This window comes from Rhinoderma darwinii, chromosome 6 (genome assembly GCF_050947455.1).
Source record: "Rhinoderma darwinii isolate aRhiDar2 chromosome 6, aRhiDar2.hap1, whole genome shotgun sequence".
Taxonomy (NCBI): domain Eukaryota; kingdom Metazoa; phylum Chordata; class Amphibia; order Anura; family Rhinodermatidae; genus Rhinoderma; species Rhinoderma darwinii.
Genome location: NC_134692.1, coordinates 40,725,219 through 40,746,040, shown reverse-complemented (window position 1 = coordinate 40,746,040; position 20,822 = coordinate 40,725,219). Strand labels below are relative to the sequence as shown.

General features: G+C 39.1%; 1 protein-coding gene across 1 annotated transcript in view; it reads right to left on the bottom strand.

Moving 5' to 3' along the window:
* The window catches only part of COL18A1 (collagen type XVIII alpha 1 chain), a 141,543-nt gene extending 121,404 nt beyond the window's left edge, over positions 1 to 20,139 (bottom strand). The window contains exons 1-2 of the mRNA XM_075829549.1: positions 19,987 to 20,139; positions 19,563 to 19,627 (exon numbers count right to left, since the gene is read on the bottom strand). Of these exons, the coding sequence (XP_075685664.1) occupies positions 19,563 to 19,627; positions 19,987 to 19,997 (76 nt within the window). The 5' untranslated portion in view covers positions 19,998 to 20,139. The remainder of the gene's footprint in view (positions 1 to 19,562; positions 19,628 to 19,986) is intronic.
* Positions 20,140 to 20,822: the final 683 nt, after the last annotated feature.

Here is a 20,822-nt window from a genome sequence, read left to right as displayed (position 1 = left end):
TGTTAATCCATGGATATGAATATTACAGGACTAATGAAATCAGCGTTACTTCATATATTATTTCTAGATGAGAAGAAAGAGAGGAAACAAAACAATATTTTCCTGAGGATGGAATGACAAGGCGATGTACGTCCCCACTGAGTCCTTATCGCAGCTGCAGAACTTCTATGACACAGAAACCTTGAAAACATGTTTGTTCTCTTACACTGAGTAAATATAACTAAGACTGATTTCCGTATCTTTAAACATTCCTGCTGTTTGAAAAAAAGAGAAATAAATGATGTACCCAATATGGAAATATTCAATATAAAAAATCCAACAGTAATCGCTTTGTGTAAATAGAGTGATCCTCTGAATGACAAATTTATTTCAATGACCTCCCATACAAAGATAGAAGTTTATCGTTCTGTTCATTCAATGTCTTAAAGTGAATACATTATCATTTAATAAATGATGTGGGGCGACATTCAGAGGTTTGCACTGTATACTAATTACGGAAATCTCAGCCTGATTGGCTGGGAGGCACCACGTTTCATGGCCACAACCATGTGATGTCTCTTAGCCAATCAGGCAGGAGGGGCTGCAATTAGCATATTGTGCCTGCCTTTGAATTAGGCAGAAGAACAATACTATGAGCATCTTATAGATGCTCTTTAAAGGGGTCTGTCTGGAAAAATTTCCAAACAATTAATGAACGATCAGTGACTTGTATCTGATGGACATTTCCATTACAATCATCGTAGATACGCCACCATCTCGAACGCAAGTTTGATCGTAATATGTATTGTAAATGTAATCAATTTTGATCACGGATAAATAATAATTTTATTGCTTATTGTTGATCTTTAGGAAATAATTGTTACGATAACACGGAAATTAATGAATTACAACAATTATTGCTTTATATCACAGGCCATATAATAAGCAATTGCTTCATGAAAATTGGCCTTTTCCCAACCACCTTCTGAAACTATTTTGATCTCATAGCAATGTAAAATCCTTCAATACCCCTCAATGGGGAGAAGACATGGACACTGACAAAGCTGACTCAAACCCAGCCAACAATTTTTTAGGCAAGTGTTACATTCGACTTTAGGAAGTTTTTCTATTGGCAATAAATCGCAACATGCCAATTCATACATACGCATTGAAACAATATAGTCTTGCTCTTATATTTGTGATGGAGAAGTTTTGGCTAAGGTTACATGCAGATACACTGCTTTAAATCCATGCAGCACATTCCAATACAAAATAATGGGAAATAATTAAATGCAGAATCACACTGTCAATGGTGGGCGAGCACTGTCCATTAACGGAATTCAAGCAAAAATTCCCCCAACTCTGCAGGTTGTTGTTGAAATTCTACGGAGGATAAAATTAGCATTACAAAAAATTAGACGGAGAACCCCAACAAATTCTTTAAAGTAACTTCATAGCTGAAGCTTCACTTTCAGCTGAGTTACACAACAATGGTACGTTGTAGCCTCTGCCGGAATTATTTTCACATATATTTCATGCCATTTATAACCATAGTCCTGACCTCTAGCCTCTTTCCCAAGGACTGAAATCTGTTGTAATAGAACGGAGTACAACCAGTAGGGTCATTTCACCTGCTTTAATATAACTTTTGTGAGAGAGACCAGACAGATTTGTGATTTACCCAGCAACCAAATAAACAAAGGAACCATTCATTGCAAGGACAATGTCAGCCTTTTCCATCATGTAGAGGGAACTGAATGAAGATTATAAGCACTTTGGTGCTTATTGGGATAGATGAACCCTTAGAATTTTATTTAACTCTCACTCACCACAGATAAATGACTCAGACACGAACGAAGACTAGAATGAGCAGATTGTAATCCTTAGAAAGGAGCCTTATTGAATTGGCTTGCTACGGACTCAAGTTTTCCATTACAAGAAGAAATATATCATACAAATTAGGTAATCCTTAAGCATTTATCCATCTCTATCCATATATACACGCACATGAAAGGTTTATAATACGCAAAATATAGAAGAATAACTAAAACGATAATCTGAAGAAAAAAAACCTGTATTTCTATTATTTGTCTAGAAATATTAATTATTGGCCTATCCTTAGGCTAGGCCGCCATCAATGTACGATCAGTGGGGGTCTGACCGCCACCAACCAGCAGCACTATTCATATGGATGTGACCATGCTGATCATACTGCCTATTTTTATTTTCACTTTTTATTATAGATTTGTTTTATTCTATTTTCACGATTATGGGGGCGGCCATCTTGCCTGAGATTCTGTTAGCAGCATTTAGAAGTATTCTTTAGAGCATAGACATAGGTACCTGTAGACTGGAGATGTTGATTGACTTTTCTGTGAGATTTTTCTAGGCATGCATGTGACCTGTGTAGAGGTCATTGTGCAGGGAGAGGGAGGAGATGAGCTGTGACCATCATTTTTTGTGAATGGAGTGACACTGTTATCTACAGTATATATATAAGTGTTACCTTTCATGGTAATCCTGCCTGTGAATAAAATGAGATGACTGCTGAGAAGTGATCTCTACAGAACAGGAAGTGTCAGTCTATTATGAGGCTCAGTCGCCACAGTGAAAACGGCAAAATGTCAGAATGTTTGAAAACATAAATAATGATAGACATAGAAAATAAAAATAAATATTCTTTAAAAATATGTTTAACATAAAAACTTCATTTAAACAATAGGTCTTTTTCTGATGATACAATCCCTTCGAGAATGAACCAAATTGAAAGCATATGGAATAAAGTGGAGCTATGATGTACACTAGAAATTGTTGAAAACTTGCATAAACACACATTAAGCTTGGGAGAAATATAGGTTCTATGTACAATATTGTATTACCACAAAAGAAACACAAAAAGATTTGTATTTATTGTGTCCCCGCTGAGAAAGCTTCCTATCCAAAACACTGAATTTAAATAAGTAGCATTCCAACAATTGCTGGACCTTTTCAAGGGTGTCCTCAAGAAAGAGAAGGCTACCGGCCACAACAGAAGTAAATTTCAGCTTATCTTTGTCTTTAAAGAGATCAGTAACTAAATCTATGGTAGCCTTAGAGAAGTTCCTGCATATTGTGAGGAACAAAGGATTATTCTGGTTCAGCTTTCTTTGACATCAGAACAGATTTGACGATTCCCACAAAAAAACATTTATTCATTTATGAAGAATGGAAATTTAACACCTAGAGTGCCATCCCTGAAACTTGACTTACTTTTTTAATTGTGAAGGTTCCAGGACACCATGGAAGAGATGAACAGATTTGCACAAAATTTACCATACCCCCACTTTCTAAAAGTGCCATACTATTGAGAAGGACCATACTGAAGTTTACCATTACTCCATTTATCAGACGTTTGTCATTATGACCATTCTGATCATACCTGGGCTGGAGTAGAATCTAACTTACCAATGCCTACTTCCATATAGACTTCAGAGGAAAACATCTCAATATTATAATCATATTGAGTTATTGGTCTGAAAGTACAACCTTCCTGCCGAACAAGAATCTGAGGAAATGACTGTAATTACAACATCATAGTAATTGAAAATCCTTGACTTGTGTTTGTCATCTTCATATCATGCTAATGCCGGCTGTAGACATTCAGATTTTATAGGACAATCTATAGGTTGGGGAAGAATAAAGCCACGCAGATGGTGGTTAACAAGCACTTCCAAAAATCAGAAGCTCACAATGTCAAACAAGTATGTTCCTCCAACTTCAAATCTCTATAAAACAAAATGGAATACATGACAAAGAAATAAAAGGAAGGCATTCACTTATCATACACCTCTTCAGAGCGAAGATATCTTGCCATTAGCACACATAAAGATGTCTCGCTGGCCATGTCAGTGAATTGTCTACTTATAATTATATGCTGGCTGCGACTGACCACTTTGCTTCTTGAAGAAACTAAAGGTGTTTTCCAATCAGGGACATTTATGACATATCCACAGAATACGTCATAAATGTCAGATAGATGCGGGTCCTGGAGGTATCTCTCTAGAACGGGGCCCCCAAAACCCCGTTCTACCGCTCTGTGTTGCAGCTGAATCGTGTGATGTCTGACCATGAAAAAGAAAATTCGCTGAGCTACGCCGCTTCCATAATTGCCATTCACTACTATAAGAGTTAGGGAAACAGCATAGCTCAGTGAGCTACGCTGTTTTCGTATCTCCCGGCCATATAGTCAGGAAGTGGCCAGGAGGCAGCGGGAGCAGAAAAAGGTAGAATGGGGTTTAGGGGACCCCGTTCTAGAGATAGGTGTGGGTCTCAGACATGGGACCCGTATCTACCTGACATTTATGACATATCCTGTGGATATGACAAATGTCCCCGATTGGAAAACCCCTTTAGGATGCTCAATCCAAGCACTGAACCTAAATCACGAGTGTTTAGATTAGATGATAGTATTAATTTCTGCAAGTTCAGCCTAGATGAGAAAGAAGTAAAACTTTCTGTTCTGTATGCAATAGCACAAGTCATGTGGCTTATAATGAGAATTTTAAGAAATAATTTTTAATACTCCATCAAGCAAACACAAAGAGTTTCAGCTTTGGGACATCTACTGCTTGAAGAATACAGAACAGTACTTTCTCTCTTGACCAGGGTTTATGCTTTCAAATTCTTTGAGAACATGAGGTTGGGAAAATATGTACTACATTAATATCTGGAGCCCCGTGGAGAGGTCAAGTACTGTTTTTACTAGGCAACAGAGGATATTTATTTATACATTTTATCCAATTTCTGCTTTTAGAGACCAGCTAGGATTTTTTTTTTTTACCCATCATTGGAAACGTATGGTGTACAATGCAGAAGAACTATCTACAGGTTTACTTCTCAAGCAGACAGCAAAAACCTGAAGCAGATAATTGTCTTAAAGGGAATATGTCAGTAATTTTTAATCCCCAAAACAGCTGACAGGGTGGGAAATGTAGCGCAACTATATTGGTGGTGTCGGTCATAAAAAATAGCTTGACCAAAAAATGAATGTTTTATTGCCCCTGGATCTCCTCACTGATCATTGCCAGCCTCTCCGCTCTGAGTAATTGCTCTAGCAGTCTCCAGATTGGATGTTAGAACTGTCACTCGGAGCAGAGGGGAGGCACTGGCAGCATTAAGTGAGGAGAGTCAGAAGCACTTGAACATCAAGGGGCCACCTTCATGGCACTTGTAATCGCGGTGCCGGGGCTATTAAAATGTCGAACTTGCAGTTTGCATGACCGACACCACCGATATATTTATGCTACACTCCCAACCCTAAATATAGCGCTGTCAGCAGTTTTGAGAGCTCAAAACGGCTGACAGATTCCCTTTAAGATCTGAAGAAGTCTTTTTGCTCTTTACATTTAATAATCATCTGCCACTTAATAGGACAACAGTTAAATTATCCCAATCAGATGTACAGGACTTCAACTAAAACTAAACACTAAAAAAACTAATTTCAATAAATACTGGTGTACTATTAAGGCCCTTTTACATGGGCCAATTATTGGGCAAATGCTCATTCGTAGAACGCTCGTTGCCGATAATTGCCCAGTGTAAACAGGGCAGCGATCAGCAGATAAACGAGCAATCGCTCGTTCATCTGCTGATCGTATCGTTTAAGCTGCCTAAAATATTATCGTTGTTGGCAGGACATTTCCCTGTGTATACGTGCTGCCGACATGATAATGTATGGGGATGAGCGATTGCAGTAACGAGCGCTTGTCACCATACTAGCTCCTTGTGAAAGTGTGAAAGGAGCAAACGAGCGCCGATCGACGAGCTGTCTCGTTGATCGGCGCTCGTTTACACGGCCAACGTCAGGCCCTGTAAGAGGACCTTTAAGGGGGTTTTACATTGGGCGATTGTCAGGCAGACAAGCATTCATAAAACGCTCGTTGCCGAGAATTGCCCTGTGTAAACAGGGCAGCGATCAGCAGATGAACGAGCAAACGCTCGTTTATCTGCTGATCGTATAGTTTTAAAAAAGTAACATTTTATAGTTGTCGGCAGCACAACTCCCTGTGTAAACAGGGAAACGTGCTGCCAACATGATAATAATGTATGGGCTCATCCCCATCCATAGCTCCTTGTGACAGTAGCAAATGAGCGCCGATCAACGATGTCTTGTTGATTGGCTATCACTGCACCGGCCAAAATCGGCCAGTGTAACAGTGGCTTTACTCCCATGTGTATGTATGAAATCTCTATACTCTGCTATTACTGACCTTTTAACAAAGTTAGAATTTCTACAAGCCTTTTTATTGGGATCAAATGTCAATCAAGATTTTTCGTCCTGCAAGGTAGTTATCAGGAAACTAATAAAGATAAGGCATGGGGATTTGGGAAAAGGGGGGCAGGATGGGCAGAATTTTCAGAGACCTTCTTGAGCTTACAAGAATAGAAAAAATAACTAATAAGAATAAAACTGTTCCTATGTGATTTATTTTTCTTCCTTTATATAAGGCCAATAAATTGTGCAGCATTTTACAACAAATTACAACACACTGGCCGCGGCTTCATAGGCTCTTACAATTTAAGGGCTATGGACAACTTTCAAATAGAAAAAAAAAAGATTTTGACATGTTAGTAGTTACCTGGAGGTAAAAAAGTTGGACTAAGTTTAAAAATACAATCTCCATTTATTTTATACCCCCTGATGTGCAGTTTCCAACCTGTTCCTAGTTTCATACTTTTCTCATGTGGGCATATCCCAGTAATACATGGTAGATGTGAGGTCTGTGTGCAGGATACTACTGTCTTTACTAGCTCTCACGTATCGGCACAGCTTCATCGATATACTGCTTTCTCCTTCTACAGCCCATGAGGGATCTCTTCTTTCCTGCTGACAGACACTGATGCTGACAGTGTGTGATCCGCCTTCCTCCCCTTGCTATGGGTACTCTCCTCTCGCTTTACACAATGACATCGTTTGTGTGATTAACCCCCTCCACTTTTGTGCTTTCCTACCTATCTACTCTGAATCCGTAAGGCATGTGTGATCTGCCCTCCTTGATCACTTGGATGCTTCGAGTACAAACTCCTCTCCCTCCCTGCTGCTATCTCTAAAACTGAAAGAAGTGAGGGAGAGAGCAGAAAGAACGGGCACAGCTAGCAACAGTGTGCTGCAAGAACTATGTCAGAAACAGCACGACAAACAGCTAGGTGAAGGTGTTGCACAGACTCTACATTACCAAAATGTTAGGATATTTTTTAATAAAGACTATTTAGAAAGATGTTTAAATTTGCATTTAGGAAGCAAATACAAACATTTCAGGGCAAAGGCGTCCATAGCCTTTAACTTTGTGTAAATATTCTCTCCCTTTCCTATTTGATAAGTGCTGCAGTATTGTTGATTACACTGTGCTTTTTAGAAAATGTCACTAATTTCAGACTGCTGGGGTTCCCACGAGATCAGGGGTCTCGTGTCCGCCATTGCTGGTCTAAAGCTGAGGAAAATGGTTTTAGAATCCGGGAAAGCCTGCCTGTATGTATAATTCCCAAACAGGTGACAAAATTCTTCATACCCTTTCAGAGTTTTGGAATCTTTCTATATGTTTTTTTTTATTCAGTTACATTGATAAGTGCAGTTGACTACTCTCGTCAAAACAGTTAAGGCTGCGAGATCCTGATGTATCCAGACCAAACATATGCCAATTGGCACGTTGGTATATACATCAGGAGATTTTCCTGGCATATGTGCCAACAGTACACCACAAAGGTGGTGGGAATTTAGCCTAAACTTGATATATGCTCTTCTAGTGTGGTCTCCTGATGAAAAGATAATTGTAGGAGTCATTTTGGGTCAGTACTGCGGTACTACTCCAGTATGCTACATTTATTATTTAATGCGTAGCAAGACAGCTCAGCAATAAAACATTTCTAAAGTAGAAAAGTAGAAGACCTACTGATATGACAGCAGCTCCTAATTATATAAACTTTATATAACTGAAACATGACTGATCAAAAATTCCCTAATCACTCATGAACTCAGCACTCAACCCTGTCATTGTGTGTGGTCCCTATTGTGTCATAATTACACATCAGTAATTGTCATGGAAACTACAAGAGCAAATTGTAGTCTGTTTTTTGCATGCTAAATTGTAATGTCCTTCATACTTTCCTAGACAAGTCCCACAGGCATTTATTAGATCAGTAAAGGAAATCCTATTGCCAAGTATGCTAGAATTTGTTTTCTTAGTTTAGCAAATAGATGACTCATTGAATTGTTTTAACCATTTATCAGCTTTTTATTCAAAGAGGGTGTAAAGGCCCTTTTACACCGGCCAATTATCGGGCAAACGAGCGTCGTTGCATCGTTTTAAATGCTGAAACTATTATCGTTGTCGGCAGCACATCTCCCTGTGTAAATGATAGAAATGTATGGGGACGAGCGATCGGAGTAACAAGCGCTCGTCCCCATACTAGCTCCTTGTGAAATGAGCAAGCGAGCGCCGATCAACGAGCTGTCTCGTTGATCGGCGCTGGTTTACACGGCCCACGTCGGGCTGTGTAAAAGTACATTGAGGATCCTCTTACACGGCCCGATATGGGCCGTGAAAACAAGCACCGATCATTGAGACAGCTCGTTGTTCGGCGCTCGTTTACTCCTTTCATAAGGAGCTATGATCAGCATGTATGGGGGCGAGCAATTGTTACTACGATCGCTTGTCCCCATACATTTCCATTATGTCGACAGCAAATTTCCCTGTTTACACAGGGAGATGTGCTGCTGACCAGCGACCATTTTATTACACGCAAAAACGAGCAGATCAGCCCATGAACGCTTGTTTGTCCAATCATTGGCCTGCGTGAAAGGACCCGTGTAAGAAGTAAGGTTTCAAAAAAAACAAAACACGCCAGATAAACTTTTCTACACAGATCTGCCTCCAGTCGGTTTCTATCACGTTTGTTCCTTGCAAAAAGGTGCCAACAGTCAGTAAAATCTAGTCCAAAATTTCTAGTGTGGCCAGCTTTAGGGCTTGTCCACACGTAGCAGAATTTTCCGTCCGGAATTGCAGACGGAAAATATGCAACAGAATACAGAAGCAGCAAAGTGGGTGAGTTTTAACAAATTGCATCCACGCGCTGCGTAAAATTTCCTTGCAGAAATATTTTTTCGTACTGCAGCTTGTCAATTCCTGCTGCGGAAAGTGGACTGAATTGCTGCTGTCAGCATCTCCTAGCATTGAGAAAAACACAAATTTCGCACCATTTTCTGCAGTTAAAACCGCAGGAAATGGTGCATTTTTTCCGCAGCAGAACTTCTCCTAGTTTCTACAGAATTGCGTGACATGTTGTCAAGCCCTTAGAGTTTGGCAGAAGAAATGGTCAATTACAGTCTATTAGCAACACCTTAACTCAATTGTCTACAAAGTAATTCATTTAATCGGTGTTAATAAAAAAAAAGTGAGAAAGACCAGGAATAAGATAACAAGCCGGATATATTCCATGACTCAATGCCAATTTTTAATAATTTGATTTATTCTGTTGTAATAAAGCTACAAATCAACAGTTAGTGACCAATAAAGTAAAAGAACAGAAGAATTATATTTAATACAGATTTGTCCCAGCTGATAAGACAAGCACAGTAATTGTAACATTTCATCCGCAAAGATATTAGGTAATATTAGGGTAACACAATGTGGCCCTAAGTTTTGATCCAAGTGTTAAAGAGTAATGTGCTCAATCATTCTCAGATAATTGTTAGACAGATGGAGCACTATAGACATTGAAATTACTACATTGGAATTGGCATGCACCATAGTCAGTTAAAGGGGGAATTTATCAACATTTCTATGCTAGTTTTCTGGCGTAGAAAAAAGTTGGAAAAAACCTGAAAATTTGCAACTTGTGTAGCAAATTGCGACTTCTGGCCTAGTTACGCCGCCCTTGCCATTTTTGTGAAAAGGTTGTGTGGTTTCACAGAAGGAGAAAGGGCCACCACGGCTCGACAACCTTTAATTTACTCCCGAAAACTGGTGTAAGTTATTTTTTGGAAATGTACACCTTCTCCTAGCTGGCATAGATTTCATTCTGTGGGGTGTTGCATGGTAGAGACCTGTGCAGTTACCGTACCTTGCCCCTCACATCAGTCAATAATTTAAAAAAAAGTATATTGACATTACCGTTCCACTCTTGGTGCCCTCAGCAAGACGTTGTATGCAAAACAGCACTAATGACAATAAGTGCTGCGTCGCATATAGGGCTTTGACGCTTCTCGGCATCAGGACCCTAAGGGGAGAAGAGGAGTGGTGAGGCGAGTAGGCTTACTTTTCATTTTATGTGTGATGAGGCAGTGGGAAATGCATGGCACGGTCGTTGCACCACAATTGGGCATGTCAATGCGCCACACGATAGCAGGAACGTGCAAAAGATTTATGAAGAGACGTGCGCCTCTTAATAAATCTGTTGCATCTTACTCCAGCGGAGCAGGTAGCTAAGATTGGCATATGAAACGCCAGTCTTAGTAAATCTGACCCAAAGTATATGTAGAGAAGACCAGTGACGAATGGTACCACTTCTAGCAGTCACTGTCCTGCAGAATACAAGTAGGGTAAAGCTTACCCAATAAACTCTGAATGGTAAGTTTTTTGGTGATGGCAGATTGACTGTAAACTAGGCAAAAACTCAATATTAAATTTTTGTCTAGAGGTACAATATAATATTAAATCAATATCCAACCTGTGTTCTCCTTGCTAGAATACTATTCCCATACTCAAATAGGGAGGTAGCTGAAACCCAAAGACTAAAGCTGGCCAACGACATACAGACTTTCCCATGGTACGATGTGTGTTCCATCTTTTTTTGTGCATTCAGAACACATGCTGGAGAGGATGTATATACAAAAAGACATGTCGCTCAGTATGAACAATTTCTCCGATGGAAAATCACCAGCTTCATGGCAAAATATTGTTCTTTTCCCTTGCTTTTATTGGACAATGTTGAATTAAACGCCATATTTTACCACTGAGAAAATTTTTAAAGCATGTACGATAAGTGTTTGGGCAGATATGGAATTGATTTGTTGGAACATGGGTTAGATATTTACTGAAAAATGTGACAATATTTATGACCATACTGTATATGGTAGAGTTTTGTAGTGTCACTGAACGGCACATGGCAAACATCCAAATCAAAGAGTGCTCTGGCCATTTAATATATTCTAAATATATCATAACTGCAGGACATTTTGTCATGTGAGCTTGAGTGTCAATTTTGTTTTTGCTTTTTTACTTTGATGACAATTTAGGCAAATTCTTCAAATAATGAAAAACATCTTCTAAAAATAAAATAAAACAAATAAAATGTGCCTGAAACCCTGGGAACATGAATCTCCAAAAGAACAAAAATGACCATAAATATAAGCTATACAACCGGATCTCTATCTCTGTGTGACTCATCTGTCTTATGGGTTCTTAACCTTTTTTGGCTTACTTTTTTGCAATCCTATTATGCACTGTTAATAACAAACTTCTTTTATCTGCATTGAGAGTTTAATGTTGCTTCATGGACGGATGCCAAGCCAACTAATTTGTCAGGAAGAGGTGCCATTCAATTGCTGGCACTAACCTTCCATAGGGCTTGTTTATCTTTCAGCTTCACCACAGTGTAAGACATGACGAGTCATCAACAATGGGAGCCAGTGGTGTGAGTGTCTCCTTATCTGTAGGGTTTCACAGATGTACAAGTAGAAGGTTGAGTGTAGGGTATATCAGCCTATAATTGGTTTTTAGTTAGAGATATACTTCATGTGTGTTTATTTTATTGAGTCCATGACCCAGTTTTGCTAACAATACATAAATCTTAGGGACAAGTTCATAACCAGACAATGACCTACCAGTTTTTTGGGAAATTAGAATTAAATGGAAGCACATGGAAGAACCCCGTACAAATCAAAGAAAAATCCACAACCAAGTGCATGCCTTTTCTAAACCGATGCTACAGTGGTAACTATTGTGTGTTCTTATAGACTGATGGCTATTTCTGATAGAATCCGAAGGCCGCAGTAGACTTACCCATCCAGTTTTCTTCAGGGGAAAACTTATTCTCACTGCTTTTTTGGGCATTTTTTTTTTATTTCTTATCAGAGTGCCCGAGTTATACAGTTGCTCCTCTCTCTCACTTGAATACACCTTAAGATACATGCTTGGTGATCCAAAGTACATGTTTATACAAAGAGCCTTCAAAGGAAAGTTCTCTCGGTGGCTGGACATTACTCCACATGCCCGATTGCCATCTATTATCTTACTTAGGCCCCATGTATACGACCGTATTTTCATCTATCCCGAAATACTGTCCGTAAATACGGATCCATAGGCATCCGTATTTCATCCGTATATATGGATCTGTAAAAACAGAGGGAGAATGCAAATGATGTCATCAGCATGTTTCATAGCAAGGGTTCCTTAAATACGGGCGGTATACGGATGCACATCCGTAGCCGTCCATATTTACGGAAGATCCCATAGACTTCTATGGGAGAGTCCTTGCCGTAATTACGGACAAGAATAGCACAGGTTCTATAATTTTTTCAGCACGAACACCCATCAGTAAAAATACTGAACGGTGTCCGTGGCCAATAGAAATGAATGGGTCAGTAATTACTGTCAGTAATTACTGATGAAAAATACGGTTGTGCCTTACTGTTTTGCCTGAGCCCAGTTTTAGGAAGGTTCCTGTTCTATACACAGTGCACATCTAGCTGTAAATTTGAGTGGACTATTAAAAAGCAGTGCATAAAAAAATTCTCATAGGCCGGGCAGTTTTTAGGCTCCAAGATTCCTAACAAGGAATCCATCAAATAAGCCACGAATAAGAGTCAGTCCAGCATTGAATGGGAAGCGGGACAGACACTACAAAAGCCTTACTTAAGAAAGACAGATCAAGTAGATGATGCTATTATCTGTATTCCAAACTTCTGTCTTCAGTATGGAGGGGACAGGTTTACAATTCTTCACATTCTTCACTCCACGGGCCTTGTCGCGGCCTGTACCTCCTCCAGGAATGCTTACTCAGGAATCCAGTTTGATAATTGCAGATTAACAAAAAAAGGAAAAACCACATCAAAAGAGATTCTTAAGTGAGCATATCTGTGTGTGGACTCAATGATTTCCGAAAGTCTTTACCTCCACTCTCCATTCACACAGAGCAGTCGTGGCTAATAAATATGGGATAAATGATTACATGGTAAGGGTCATGACAAAGACAATGACTATGAGATTAGTACAGGCATGGGAACACTCATGTCTTTGGGTTTAATATACGGCTGCACAACTGGAAGACATAATACATAAGAACTACCTTGAATTAATTCATCATAATTCAGGGTTTAACAAGACTGATGCCTACAAGTATACCTCTAACTGGTGACTATTGTTCTTTAAGCTGGTAAAGGTAATACTTAAGACCAGATGTCATACAAGATTTTGCAACCTAATACATACACCACTTAATAACATATTATTATTAATTATTATTATTATTATTATTATACATAGAACTCTATATATCTTTCAGTTATTTTACAGAGAAGAATATAATGCTCTATTCTATAATGTATCTAATCATGGTTTACTAACTGTATATCATCATGGTTAGAGTATGTATCCTACTAGATCTCTACATTAATGAAAGAAAATAAGAAAATAAGTTTAAAGCACACACGGTACAGAGAAATAGACATGTATCTTGTTTTGCCCCCACTAGGCCCATTGTGCCTAGTAATAATTTATACCCTGGCTATACTAAATGTTCTTGCCCAACTTCAATCAAAGGCCTTTATGTTATCATCCATATTTGAATATGTGCATTTGGCCCCTTCCTCAAATAAAGGCAGGCTTTCGAGTCGATCGAATGGACCTACTATATATGTAAGACCATTATGTTCTATATTCCTTTCTTTAGAGATTGTTTAACGTGTAGTTTAACCTTTGGTCTGGTGCTGATTCTCTCTAGACAGAGTACATGCTGCAGTAGACATCGATCCATATTTGAAATGTGTTTGTTGGTTTGGGTTATAAAATGTTTGTTTTTATATGCAGAATTTTTGTAAAACTTCCATTTATCTACTGTATGCACTTTAACGCAAGTCATTTACTGGTTTTAACCCCTCATGCTACAATAACTTAAGGATTCACATCTACTGTAAAACAACATGCATTGAGACAAACCTAAAGTCAAAAACCATGCCACCACATATTTCCCCATGTGCGGTCTATCCTGTCTCTGGCTTCATTATTTAACACATAAAAAGTATTTTGCAGTAAACATAGAATGAAATCCATCAGGGAAGAAAAGATCGCACAGCGGCAAAATACTCCAGATGAGCAAACTCTAAGCTGAAGCTTGGCCTCCTTAGTGTGAATTAAACAGAACATTTTACCTTTCCTGCCAGACCGCTTATTTGGTGACAAACCGCTACAGTTGTCTGCTCTTTCTATATGCCCTAAATCCACTGCTAACTCATAAACAATCATCCAAGTATCCTACTCCAAATCCTTTGCTCATTTCGTACTAATTTTGTCTCCATTCAACCATTTTATAGGTACATTTCAACCAATCAATTGTTTTATGTTGGTTATGTAAAGATCTTATTAAAATCAATAATCCGTCCTACAAGCCTGGTACATAAATAGCAATGATTACCTTTCTCTAAATAATGGCAAATGTTCAGGTGCATATAGCAATGATGTAACTATAAGGCTATGTGCACACACACTAATTACGTCCATAATTGACGGACGTATTTCGGCCGCAAGTCCCGGACCGAACACAGTGCAGGGAGCCGGGCTCCTAGCATCATAGTTATGTACGATGCTAGGAGCCCCTGCCTCTCCGTGGAACTACTGTCCCGTACTGAAAACATGATTACAGTACGGGACAGTTGTCCTGCAGAGAGGCAGGGACTCCTAGCATCGTACATAACTATGATGCTAGGAGCCCGGCTCCCTGCACTGAGTTCGGTCCGGGACTTGCGGCCGAAATACGTCCGTCAATTACGGACGTAATTAGTGTGTGTGCACATACCCTTACAGTAACAAATACCTATTTCAGGTATCAGGTTTTGGGGACAGGAAGAATCGAAATGTGTAACTTGTAGTGCAAATAATTTACCATCGTTGTGGGTCAAAAAGGGTCATATTGGCCCCAGGTGGTGTTTGGAGGATTAACATTTAAATCTGTGTTGTACATTTTCCTTAAAGTTGTAGGAGAACTGAATTACCTATCGCATGAACAATAATGGCAGCTTGCTTATGACTACTGAATAATTTATTTATCTCAATTGGGTATAAGGAAAAATAGGGCAATGCCCAGGAGAGGCACTGAGTTTCTTGGGTGATACTTTTGTTTCAAGATATGTCATATAATGACACAAAGGTGGACACAATATTAAAACCAAGTAACCCATTCCAGTATTAGTGGCCCAACACTAAAAACATCTTCAACAGGAAAATGCCCATAGAGATAGGCACTTGTAGAATATTTGTTGGCACATTGGCAACCTGGAGAATGGCTTTTGTTCAGCTCTCTAATGTCAAAAGACATCTTCAGGTTTTGCCTGCTGAATGACTTCTGAATATTCCACATTAGAGCTTGTCTGCAAGTAACGGAAGTGCTGCATATTTACCATCCGCAATTGCAGACGGAAAATGTGCAGCAGAATACAGTAGCAGCAAAGTGGATGAGATTCAACAACTCTCATCCACACGCTGTCAATTCCTGCTGTGGAAAGTGGACTGAATTGCTGCATTTTTCAGAGGAGATGTCACTGTCTCCCAACATTGTGAAAAACGCAGAAAAATCCGCACAGTTTTCTGCAGTAAAAAATGCAGGAAATGGTCCGGTATGTCTGCTAGTTGTAACGGAAATTTCTGCAGCAATTCCGTTACGTGTGGACAAGCCCTTAATGTAGGTCAGGAGGAGAACTCTTCTGTAGCTTATACAAATGTACATCTAAAAGCAAACTGGTTTAAATGGTTTGACTGGTGGTTAGTGTTGAATAATTTGATACTTACCAGGCCAAAGTTAAAGAGGCTCTGTCACCAGATTTTGCAACCCCTATCTCCTATTGCAGCAGATCGGCGCTGCAATGTAGATAAGAGTAACGTTTTGTTTTTTTTAAACGAGCATTTTTGGCCAAGTTATGACCATTTTTATATTTATGCAAATGAGGCTTTCTAAAGTCCAACTGGGCGTTTTTACTTCTTTTACTAGCTGGGCGTTGTGAATGGGAGTGTATGATGCTGACGAATCAGCATCATCCACTTCTCTTCGTTAACACCCAGCTACTGGCAGTGCACAGACACACAGCGTGTTCTCGAGAGATCACGCTGTGACGTCACTTCCCCAGGTCCTGCATCATGTCGGACAAGCGAGGACACATCGGCACCAGAGGCTACAGTTGATTCTGCAGCAGCATCAGCGTTTGCAGGTAATCGACTTACCTGCTACATCGACTTAACTGCAAACGCCGATGCTGCTGCAGAATCAACTGTAGCCTCTGGTGCCGATGTGTCCTCGCTCGTCCGACACGATGCAGGACCTGGGGCAGGAAGTGAGTGACGACACAGCGTGATCTCTCGAGAACACGGCTGTGTCTGTGCACTGCCAGAAGCTGGGCGTTGTGAAGAGAAGTGGATGATACTTCTATTCACAACGCCCAGCTAGTAAAAGAAGTAAAAACGCCCAGATGTAACTAACACAATACACGCCCAGTTGTACTTTTACTTTAAACACGCCCAGTTTTACTTTAGAAAGCCTCATTTGCATAAATATAAAAATGGTCATAACTTGGCCAAAAATGCTCGTTTAAAAAAAAAAAAAAACGTTACTCTTATCTACATTGCAGCGCCGATCTGCTGCAATAGGAGATAGGGGTTGCAATATCTGGTGACAGAGCCTCTTTAACCCAAATGTTAACTAAACAAATTTCTAAAAAAGTTTAAAATGCTAAACATAGCCATGCAATGTAAAATAGCATAATACATTTTTATATTTATTTTTTAAATTTTTTTTTTGTTTTTTTTAAAACCTTCCTTTGGATCAATAAGGATAAAACAAAGTTCTATAATTTGTCCCATTCCTTCCCTTGGTTAAACTTGATGGACATATGTCTTTCTTCAACCTTACTATGTAACTATGGCCCCTTAAGTTACAATAAGTTCAACTTACAATATTTTCAACATATAATGTTTTTTTTGAGCCATTGTAACTTAAAACCACATTCAACATACAATGCCACAGACACTGGCTTTCTGCGGCACATGCGATTAGATGAAAATGCAGCCAATCAGCATTAAGATTTCACTGGTAAAATACCTGTATATAGTACGGTACAGTACTACATTTTTTGTACAGCTATCTACACATGCCAGGATGAGTTGCTACTTTGGGCACCAGTTGAGGGTGGTTCCATGTTATTTGTGTGGTACACGTCCCTGAGAAAGTGATTTACAGCTACCAGCAGCTCTCTCCAGCCTTTATATGAAAGGACTTGCTTTGAGTTAGTTATCTGCCCTCTAGTCTTTAATTCTAATTTTTTTCTTACAATATTTTCAATTAACAAAAACTTCGGGACCACTGTATATATTAGTATGGGATAAAAAAAACACTTACTTGGTAAACTATAAAAAACGTAAACTAGACCCTACATGGATTCTTTCGTTTACAAGCCAACTAAGTCCTTCTGAAAATACCCTGTTCTGCAAAAAAACATTAAATCACAGGCACTGGGACAATCTGATCATCCCTCATACATAACCTGAATACCTTTTCTTCTGCCATAGAGAATAATCCAGTAACATGACACTGCCTTGACTGGTTCTATCACTAATTATTTGGTTGAAAAATATAGAATACTCTTCATGATTTCAGGTGATGTAAAGATATATAGGTGGGCATAGGTATGGGGTAAGCATTCGGCCGATTAACATACACTCAGCTCGGCCAAATATCCATGCTATTAAATTGCTGCTAGAGACCTCTTATCTCTAGGAGAAACAAAGTTATGAGATCCTTGTTTTCCAATATGGAAGTCAGCAGCATCAAGTCTGACAGATATTTATCGTTAGTGGATCACTTTGAAACAGCAGGGTTCACCCAAAAAAATGTAATCTCTATGGCAAGGACAGGTAACAGACTTTAGGTGCCAAGTAGGATCGCACTAGGAGCCGGTTTCCTTTTTCTATGGAAAATTTGAATTTCCGTAGATCTAAATAGAAGCCAACTAAAAACATAGCGCACCAGCAAATTTCCTGGCACCTTGGCTATTGGGATTTTTTTCTATAGACATCTGAAATGTAAGGATATGGTATGATGGGAAAGCTTATAGACTGTGAAGTACATGCTGTCATCATGCTGCAAACATACAATTAAATAGAAAAGTGCCACATATTGCTCAGATTATAAAGATAATGTATATGGTAAACCTAGTGAGACTTAAATTCATTCCATGTACTGTACTTTTTAGACTTAGTATGGTCAATATCCATTTTATCGTAGGAGAACCATTAAATTTTTGGGTTGAGTACCTAGTTCATATCGGACTAATAAACATTGCAGTGATTTTTTAGTTCATTTTTTTCCAAAATATTGAATTCCGCACTGATTTTCCATCAAATTGTTCCCTACTGGTTGCTGTAGCACAGTGTGTATGAACAGCATATCACAAACCTTGTTAGAATAGTACTCTATAAATCGTAGCAAGATTAAAACAAATTGCCCATGGCTGGATATTACTGTTTAATCTTCCATTACTGCTCATGAATATAATAAAAGAAAAAGCAAGTAATCTAATCTGTCTACACAGGGCCTTTCACAAGCTTGGATCTTGGCTATGAATGTGCCAATGATATATCAAGTTCAATGCATCTTAGTAGCAAGAATAAGCATGTTCCAAACATGCAAAATGATGTTTATAGATGGTTTATTAGCGCCTACTTTAACAAAATACGTCAGCAGTCACGGATAGACTCAGCGTCATCATAGAGTTCAGGGATAGAGCTGGAAAGGATTCAATTTATCAAGCTCGGATCCACATAAAAGTAGCTGGTACAATATTTCAAAACTGAAATGATATAAATGAACCCACTACATCACTCTAAAATAACAGATTTTATACATCAGCAAAGTAACTCATGAAATTCACCGGGTGACGTCTATTTGTCATTGTCACCCACCCAACAAGTGGTGAACACAAAACTAGTCATAAAATACAGAACATACATGCAAGTCTATTAAACTATAACACTTATTCAACTTGCAAGTATGTTGAACTTGTGTGTATCCATATAAGAATAACACAACCAACTAAACAGGTGAAGTTGTGAGTGTAGCAGCAAGAGAACACAGCAAAAGGGCATCACATGAGTGTCACCCCACCCCACCCCCACTTCTTCTTTCAATGCCCCACACCATCACCTCCCCTAATCCTTAAATAACTCCTTGAAGTTTCAATGTACTTTCCTTCACAAGACATTCAAAAGCAGGAAAAAAAAAAAAAAAGTAACCAGTGAATGAAGAGTTGTTCTCAAGCCTGAAATGTGGACTAAGGCTCTCCTTACCTTTGTCTTGGCATGAGACCAGGATGGCAAGATATGAAGCATAGAGGAGCAAAAACTCCTTACACCTGCAAGAAGAAAATGTCTTAAACAATTGTGACATGTAAAGGGCCACAACATAACCTCATGCCGCTTATCAGTATCACGTTAAGAAGGAACTAGGGATACAAGACACAGAACATGGGGCATGGCAGTGAAAAAGTTCATACAAAGGAATCTCAACAATAGGTGCACAGAAACACAATGTTGTATATGAGTTTCTAGATGCCAGGCAGGGGGCACAGTCATGGTAGGCACTAGTACCGGTTCTAGGTACATCACACCTGAATTCTACATCCATGTATGAAACATACAATGTAACTTTTAGGAGTACAGGTAATACAGCAGTAGGCTCTGATACAATTATACAGGGGTTGCAGCTCCTTACCTGAGAATCATCTCCAATGTGTAAGGTCAGGGGATCTTGGAGGAGTCCTTGTACACCCTCACACTCTGTGCAGTGCACTCACTCACACACTCTGTGCAGAGCACTCACTCACACCGGACTGTTCACTGCTTTGTGATAAGACTGGAGGGTGCAGGGCACTAAAGTTACCGGCTGCAGGGTCCTAGCGCCCACTCTCCTCCCTTCATCTGCATAAGGCAGTGCTGATTAGTGCCTGCATTCTTTACACTAGCTGTCAGTGTTTGCTCTGTAAAAAGGGTGCAAGTCTATGTGCAAGATCATTTGTTAGAACTTGGGTTAAAAAAGGCTGGCACTGGGGATAAAACACTAGCATGATAGAAAGTAAAGTAAGTTGTGTCTATTGTAGACATTGTTTCAATATATACATAGTATTTATAAACAGACTGCCAAAAACAGATTATATAAAAAAATATTTAATTTTTGTTTTTCTGTCCACAGAGACTATACTATTCCTCTGAAAGTCATACTTGCAATATTTGTTTGATGGCTTTGCATGTTACTGCTTTCTACATTACAAAATTCTATGTCATGTACTTCAATAAAAAATACTGATGGTCGTACGGCAACATGTAGTACAGTATGTATCCATATGGGAAAATTCTGTCCCATGGGCGTTAATACGTGGGCCATTGTCATAAACATAAGATTAAAAGCCAAAATACACATTTTATACATGATTTCAAATTCAATTGTGAATAATGGGCCGAAAAATGGCATGAAGAATTGGCCTGAACAAATTTGTTTGAATCCAGCATAACGCCTCTTTACCCCTTGCATATGTTGGTCAGTTATTTGCA